This window comes from Pyrgilauda ruficollis, unplaced genomic scaffold (genome assembly GCF_017590135.1).
Source record: "Pyrgilauda ruficollis isolate IOZ18807 unplaced genomic scaffold, ASM1759013v1 scaffold2, whole genome shotgun sequence".
Taxonomy (NCBI): domain Eukaryota; kingdom Metazoa; phylum Chordata; class Aves; order Passeriformes; family Passeridae; genus Pyrgilauda; species Pyrgilauda ruficollis.
The window spans coordinates 3,143,678-3,152,140 of record NW_024519206.1 but is presented as its reverse complement, the minus strand read 5'-3'; the positions used below and the strand labels follow the sequence as shown (position 1 = coordinate 3,152,140).

Below are 8,463 nucleotides of genomic sequence, written 5' to 3'. Positions count from 1 at the left end.
GGAGGTGGGCTAGGGGTTGTTGTTTTGTTTCTCTGGTAGCTAAGTATGCCTGGAAAAACTAGAGTATGTTTTTCTTTATCCCATTTACTTAACTTTTTCACCTTGTACACTTGCCCTGGAGAGCTTCTGTTCTCTCCCTGAGCACAAACACAATACCTCAACACAAGAGCAGGCCAGTGCTGATAAAGGCCTCTATATCACTACATAAACAGCCATATGAACAGCTACAGAAATGTTCACATCCCTTGTTCAGCAACACACTCCTGCCCACTGCCACTCTTGGGCCCTTTTGTGTTCCTTTTTATTAACAGCACCAAGCTGATTTAAGCTCACACACACACACAAACGGCTCACGTCAGCAATACCATACTCCAAATACCTAGAAACTCTCCAAGCCTACAGTGGCCTCTCAGTAGTCACCTACTCCTAAAGGGACTTTCAACAGAGATTAAATCAGCAAATATATCCCATCATCCTAGAGCAGAGCAAATGGCCCATGGAGCATGGGATCTGTGATAGCAAAATTACAGACTGTAACACAGTAGAATTTCCTGCATGCATTGACTTGAGTCTTCCTCTTGACAGTGGGTTTCTCAATAAATTAGTCTTTTTTTCTGCTTGGGAGACAAGCAGAATTCAGTCTCTATAAGCCTGGTAAGATTTTATTTATTTATCCTTCTGCCTATACTTCACTGCTGCTCATAGTCCTCAGCACTACCCTTAAAGTGACAAAAAAGTCTTACATGTCTGCCTGAAGAAATCACATAGAAAAATAGTCCAAAGATAAACCTGTTGAGATCTTCAAGTAACAACTTGATGGCAGTAACTACCCACTGATTCCACAGTTCACACATTCAAATGCCAACTTTGTTAATTATTTCAGTTCTCCTGTAGGAGGAGTGAAGGTATACAATACTGAAATCAACGCTAAACATCCAGAGTTTGGGTTGGACTTTGCACACCACTATCTAGCAAAATAGTCACATACAAATTGCATCACTTTCATAAAGACAAATCAGTTTCCAACAGTTCAGAAAATACTCCTGTATTGCTTTGCATTTTCCTCTCACAATCATGCCATGCTTGAGATGATGTTCAGCTAAGTATTAATGAAACCAGTCATGCCCACTAACACAAAAAATTGTGCAGAACAGAAAAATCCCTGAACAGTTGCTGCCTGTTCAGTCAGATGCAACATCCCTGTGTAACAGATGGGGCACAGGGAGTGACTGGCTAAGTTCATCTGCTGGCACGGTGAGAGGGGACAGAACTCAAGTCCCTCTCGCCGCCTGCACTGCTCCCTGATAGCTGAGCTGCACCGAAAGCCCCTGCCAAGCCAGCTCCAGCCTCCCAGCAGCGTGTCCCATGGGCAGCGCTGTTGGAGGAGGAGTGCAGGAGCCCAGGAGCCACACGGACCCTCCCGGGGCTTCTCCCGCTGCCCCTCCGCGGCCGGGCGGTGACCGGAGGGCCCTGGAGCCCGGCCGGGCTCACACAGCGTCACACTGCTCCACGCTGCCGCGGGAACTGCACAGGCAGGGAGCACCGCTCCAGAGGCAGCTTTTCATTTTCCACAACTTTTGCTGCAGCTCCTCCTGCTAGGGCCAGCCTTCCACATGCTCTCACTTCTGCTTCCCCACATGACTAACAGATTGCAGGCACCGGAGGCACCCAGGACAAAAAGCAGGGGATCTCCCAAACCCTCCTACAGTGTTCTCTCCCAGCACAGCTTTTATTCTTTTTTCTTCCTGTCTACAATAAAGATGCCAGAATAATTAAAGCAATGATTATTTTACTTCGAATAAGCTTTTTAAGAGTGCTTTGTGCTTAAATCCATGACAAATGTGCTCTTACAATTATTTACAAAAATTACTTTTAGAGCATTTTCCTGATGGATTATTATTATTACTGTACAATATGTAATCTGAAATGAACATAGCATGAAAAACTTGAAAAGAAAAAATACCAATAACTGAGAAAATACTCTTAGAGCACTTGGCATGACAGCATGATTCAAACAGCAATACACTGAAGTGAAAATGTCACTATTAGCTCTTTCAGAAACAGCAGAAAAGTCTGACCATCTCAAGAATAAAATCAGTGGAGTCACTTTCTGGATTTTAATTTGTTGGAACCATCATAAACAGCTGGCAGACCTTTCAGAAGAGAGAACATCATCTTGTCTATTAGTACATCTTGCCTATTAGCTTGAGCTGGAAAGCAGTGGAGGGAACAACTTCCTCTGTAATCAAGGTTTTCCCCACTTCACCTCCCCCCAGGAATTCAAGAAAACCAGGTACTTTAATTATGGGAACAATCAAGAGGGAACAAAAATACTTAAGACTTTTTGGTTCATGATGCAAGCCTGAATAGAACACTAACAAACTAAAATTATAAGAAAAATCCATTATCTTGTCTTGGAATATTTTCTTTCTTTCAGTGTAAAAATCCTCTTTTCAAAGCATGAAGCAAGACCGTTCTTTTCGCTCCATCCCATAATAAACAGATATGAAAATCTGGTTGCTTTATTCAGATGAAAACTTCATATTACAATACCCATCCCACCCTACTTTAAACCACAGGCAGTGTGAATGCAGATTTTGTAAATCACATTACTTTAACACTGGCACTTCTGTTCATTGACTTAGTAATTTTCATTGCTAAAATCACACAAGGAAAACAGTCAACTTCAATTACACATGTTTAATTTTAAAATGCTTACATTTCAAGTACTCCATGATATATTTCTGTTTCAAGAAGCCATTTCTGCAATAATTGCTATGGTTTAGAATTGTCCATTACAGACATGTGTCATCTCCAGGGTTAAACCATCACACACATGCACTAAAACCAACTTGGAAGTAAAATACTTTTATATTTAACCCTGAGGCAGCAGTGACAAGCTGGTAGGACAAAACTTAACAAGCCATTAACTAGCTATTCCTTCTTAAACTGAAAAGTACTGGAAACAACATCCTTAGTGGTAATTTCAAGGCACTTAAAAACAAACCATAACAGCTATGCAAAAAGCACATCCTTCTCTAGGTATTTCAGTGACTTGATTTCATCCTTCTGTAGCACTAAGATATATACTCTCTCTATATATATAAATGCTTTAAAATTTTAAATAAGCACTACTACAAAAGATGATACTAACTGAGATGTGGAATACTAACACTCCTCTACTACAGGATCACATTGTACTTCACACTGTCTTTAAACACAGGTACTTTAAGAATCTGCTGAGAGGTGAGGAAAAGCTTTTCAATCTCAAGAAGCTGTGATTTCACATGAAATCAAACAAGCAGCACAAAAGTCACCAAATACCCACAGTGACATTTCACCATGTGGTTACGGTACAGTCATAAAAGTCAAAATATGCATGGCAAAATTCTTGAACTTCACAAGCCCAGCTGTCATGCTCAAATTCTGCTTGTTTAGTCAGCCATCAGAAAATCCAGGAAATGGAGACGAGCTGATCAGAGCTCAGCTGCCTTACTTCATTTAAGAGTACGTTCACTGACTGCAATAAAGACACGTATCAAAAGATCCTCTGAAATCTTTTTGGAGGCAAGATCAAATGTCAAAATCTCCTTCAAATAAAGCTGCATTTGAAAACAAACCAAACTGTAAGAAAAAGGAACATAAGAAATTTTACCTTAATTGGAGCCCGGCTAAACTGTATTTTTCTGTTGGCTGGGATTTCATCTTCATCTGGCAATCCATTAATTTCAGAATATTCCATATCAGGTTCATAACAGTTATTTTCATCACTGTCATCCAGATCATCCTGTTCTGTACCCGTCTCTCCCCAGTCAGAATTGTACCTGGATCGTACCCGATACACATTGTAGTCAGAATGCATGTACACATGGGAACTCTGAAAATTATTCACATCTTCATGCCCATCTTTTTCACTGTCCTCATCATAATGTGACTCAGTAGCATCTGTGGCAAAATCACCACCTGAAGCTACATTTCTTGTTAACTCTGCAGCTTCAGGCCGATCAAAGATACCTTCTGTATGTTCTGACTGTTCCTTCTGTTGGACCAAAACTCCTGTCTCTGCTTTTGACTTACTCCTAGCACAGCTGTCCACAGATCTTTCGCTGTCAAGCACACCAACCAAATCCTGCTGACCTGTTGCAGAACTCTCAACAGAACCAGCACTTGCCTCTGTGCTCTTTTTTATTTCTTCAGTTGTTTTTGAACCTGCCAAAGTGCCTGTGGACACTTTCTGTCTCGGTGTTGAAGGAGTGTTAGTCTGCTGAGAGTTCTCAACAGACATCACGCCTGTACTCTGTTTGGCTGGGGGAGACCACGTGCTGGCCTCTTTCAAAGGACTGAAACCCTCAAGGTTTGCAGCTGGGGAGGAGATATTTGTGACAGTAGATGAGAGGTTTAGTGGATAGTGACCGGTTACAGAGTACTCTTCGTTGTTTTCCGACTTTTCTACGTTTACGTTGTGTGAATCAGTGTTTTCAAACACTGCGCTGAGCTGACTCACAGTTGGAGAGACAGTCTCTGTCCTTGGGCTAAGACTGTCCAGTGAATCAGTGCTGCCTCTGTGAGACTTAGAGCTGTACCATTCATCTGGAAGCTCACTGGAAATTATTTTCTCTTTCTTTGGGGAATAGCGATTTGAATGTCCTGTTTCATGAGCATTTCGCTCAAACATCTTGCGAGTTTCAGTAAACTTGGAATAGGAAGGACCATCATGGATAGTGTCAAATCTACTTATCCTTTCAGACACGGACGATTCCAACTTTACAATTGAACCATCTGCTTTTTCTACAAATTCTTTGGGCCTAATTCGTCTTTGAGGTGATGGAGGGCCACCCTTTCCCCGGGTTTTAGGGGCAACTCCAGCACTTTCAGTGGGCTCCATGCCCATCTGCATAAATAAGTTCTTGATCCTATTGACATTTGAGCCATATTTCCTTCCCCTGCTCTGTGAGGCCTCTCCTTCCTCTTTCGCTTTTTGGTCTCCATCTTTCGGTTTGTCAAAGGTGCTTTTCAGTGCCTGGAACTCAGTTCTGTAAGCATTTCTGTGAGGAGAGGCACTTCGGAGGGTGGATCTTTCTCCTGAAGACTCTGTTTTCATCATGTTTACTTCAGGAGCGTGAAACCTGCTTGCATAGTTTCTGCAGTACCGCTTTCAGCAGTTTGCCAAAGCAGAGATTCTGCTTGAGGAGTGTTTTTCCTCAGGGGCCACTGCCCTTCAGCAGGACCATACCTGACACATCTGGAGGCAAATATCTTAAAGCACAAGATCAATTTTGACACAGCAGCACGACTGAGGACTCTCAAGAACAAGGGCTGATTTAACCTGCAATAGAAAGGAGGGTTTTCTGAAACCATGTCAGGTACTTTTAAGTCTGTCACAATTTCCATTTACCATTTTCTGACATGTTTACAAAAAACTAGCAAAAAAAAAAAAAACAAAAACAAAAACAAACCAACACTGCACAGACACGTGAAAACTTGCCATTACAAACTTTTTCAAATTGACTGTTGCATCATTTATAATCTATAACATCCTAGTGAAAGAGCAAATAATCATAGCTTTCCATTCACAAGTATCGTATCATGGCACAAATATGCACGCAAAGGAAAGGCAATGTGACATGAAATATGAGGCACTGCAAGACAATCCTTGCTCTCTCAGAGAAACATAATGGTAGAAATGCGATCAAAGATAATACGCTTAGAAAGGCAAATGAAACATCAGCTCGAGGGAATACAAAAAACTGCACCCGAAGTTAACATCTTCAGCTGATAGGATAAACGAAGTGAAATCCCGTTAGAGAAAGTTGCCCCTTGTCACGGGCAGAGGTTTTATCGTCTGGAATACCCCGGAGGTACCAAGGAGGAGACGCAGAAACAGAGCCAAGGGGTGGACCGCTCGCCCGCCCCGGCCCCAGGGGCTCATTCCCGGCCCCCGCAGCCCAGCGAAGGGCACCCGGGGGGTCTTCCGAGCCAACCCCCCCTCCCTTCCCCTCCGTTCCTGCTCCCCAGCCCTTCCGCGCCGCCGCTGCCGAGGCGGGGACGCCTCACTCTGGCCGCTGCACACACGGTGCCAGTGCCGGTGCCGGTGCCGGGAGCCCGCGGCCGCCGCGCCGAGAGGGACGCGCCCGTCCCCGCGCACCTCCCGCTCCTCCTCCCGCCGATCGCCACGGGCGACTGGAAAGGTCACACGGCAGAGACCCTCAGCGAGCCGTGCAGCCCTCGCAGAAGGCAATAAACTCAACCCGAGAGGGCAGCGTTAGAAAACGGCGGCGGCTCCTCCTCGGGCGGCCGTGCCGCTCCGGCGGGCTGGAGCCGCGGGGCTGGGGGCGGCAGCACCTTGCGGCGGGGCAGTGCCCGGGCAGGCGCCCGCCGCCCCCGCGAAACAAAAGCCCGGTGCCAGCGCTGTTCCCCGCGGAGCCCGGCGCCCGTGCCGCCGAGCGCGCACGCTGCCTTACCCAGCCGACAGCCGCGACGGACTCCCCCGGCCGCCCGACTCAGCGCTGCCCCCGCACCTCCTCTGCGCAGAGCGGCCGCTGCCGCCGCCCGCCTGACAGGAGGCAGCAGCCGCCGCGTCGCCTCAACGCCATTGCAGGCAGCGGCGGCGGCGGCGGCAGCGGGGGCACGGACACGGCTCCGCGCGCACACCCGCGGCGGCGGCGCGGGGGAGGATGAGGCGCCGTGCGCCGCCGCCGCCCGCGGTGACAGGTGCCTCACCTCCTCGGCGAGCCGCAGTGGTTCGCTCCGCCGGCGGGGCGGGGGAGGCGGCCGGCCCGCTGCAGTCCGGCCCCGGGCGGTGACTGCCGAGAGGCGGAGTACGGGCCCGGCCGCGGCCACGCCGCCAGCGCCGAGTCCCGCTGGCTGCCCCCGGCACGGTTTATCCCCTTCTTCTCTCCCCTGGAACGTTGGTTTCCAGCCTGACCCCCGCGGACCGGGCCCGCCCGGCACCCGCCCGTTTCGGAGGAGGCAGCGTGCCCGCCCCCGCGCGGGAGGGGCAGCGTCCCGGGTCCCGGGAAAGCCCCCGCTCCTTCCCGCTGCAGGAAACCCGCGGGGGGCGGGTGGCACCGGGCGCAGGGAGAACTCCCTACAGATCGGGAGCCGGCGTGTTCCTTCCCTCGCTGCTGATCCACTCACTCAGGCTGTCTGAGCGAGGAGCGTGCTGGTGACAAACCCCGGCAAACCGCTCACAGCTCCGTGGGCATGGCTTGTTCTGGCAGCTGCTGACAGGGACGGAGGATCATCTCTGGAGCACAACCACAAAGCCTTTGTTGTTTGTTAGCTAGGCGAGTTCACCACAAAAATGTTTTGGCTTTATAAAGGTAATAAGAAAAGTTAATTGCAGAACATGAAATCTCTAGGTAATTTGTAAAGTGGGCAATCCGGGAAGGTAATGACTGTTAATCACACTCCTAAGCAAAGTTCATTGAACTAACTGCATAAATATCCAGAAAATGGCCTGGGGATGTACAATGCAAAGTCTGAAAACTAATTATTATGTACACAGAAGCAAGACAGTGGTGACTGGAAATAAAAAAAAATGAGGTATATAAATCCACAAAGTTAATTCATTACTTTTATCGAGACTGAAGCATTGGTACTATATACTGTTGAAGCATTCACAGGTGTCGATCTCTAGCAAATTTGTACCAAGGGGATGCAGCACATAACTGTTTGCCTCAATAAAGCTTAAATAACCAGCATGAGTATTGACAGGCAAACAACAAAACTTATAGATTGAAAAGCAACACTTTGATACAAATATATGCCAGAGGCCAGGAAAAGAAGCTAGGCCGTTTCAGAATTGTCCCCACTGCTGGCAGTAGTCTGTCCTGGCGCACGGCACGGCCCCGGCTCAGCCTCCTGGAGCCTCTGGATGAGGTGAGGGATTCTGGACGTGCTGTGGGCTGCTGAGCGAGGCTGTGCCAGAGCACCCAACACAGCAGGGAGAAAAGGAGATAGATGAAATATGTAATGAACCAAGATACAGGCAGCCCCTGAGCTTCCAAAGCAGTCACAAAAAGCTCCCCTTCCAAGACTGTGTTCCAAAGCAGAAGAATGAAGGAATTACTTTTTCCCAGCTGCTTGCAATAAGAAGTCCTACAGGTGATTCACTGCACAAGGACTGAAAATATTGCAACTAAGCAAGACATCATCTATTAAATTCGAAACGTCAGATATTACAGCAAATCTGAGGCCCAGCCTTGTTGGAGTCATGGATCCAACTGAAAACCAACACAGCTTCTCTGTTAGTGTCTTTCTCTTGGTATGACTTTGTAGACATGAAGCTGTAGGAACACCTAGAGAGCCGCTTGACTTTTGGAGATAAAATATGTTAACAGAACTTCAGGTGTTATTGAAGAAGAATAGAGACATAAGGCAGAAATTTAAACATTTTATTTCCTTTGTGATTTTTGCTAAGGATGTGGGGTGGTTGAAGACCTTAGCATGTAGCAGATATAT

At 47.2% G+C, this 8,463-nt stretch overlaps 1 protein-coding gene across 5 annotated transcripts in view; it reads right to left on the bottom strand.

The window, feature by feature from the left end:
- PPP1R9A (protein phosphatase 1 regulatory subunit 9A) overlaps positions 1-6,941 on the bottom strand; it is a 129,590-nt gene extending 122,649 nt beyond the window's left edge. For 3 of the 5 annotated variants that reach the window (XM_041466802.1, XM_041466804.1, XM_041466806.1), the window contains exons 1-2: positions 6,462-6,649; positions 3,656-5,326 (exon numbers count right to left, since the gene is read on the bottom strand). In XM_041466802.1, the coding sequence (XP_041322736.1) occupies positions 3,656-5,104 (1,449 nt within the window). In that variant the 5' untranslated portion in view covers positions 5,105-5,326; positions 6,462-6,649. Of the gene's footprint in view, positions 1-3,655; positions 5,327-6,461; positions 6,651-6,720 lie in introns of those variants that run through there. The other 2 variants (XM_041466803.1, XM_041466805.1) reach the window with 2 other exon arrangements.
- Positions 6,942-8,463: the final 1,522 nt, after the last annotated feature.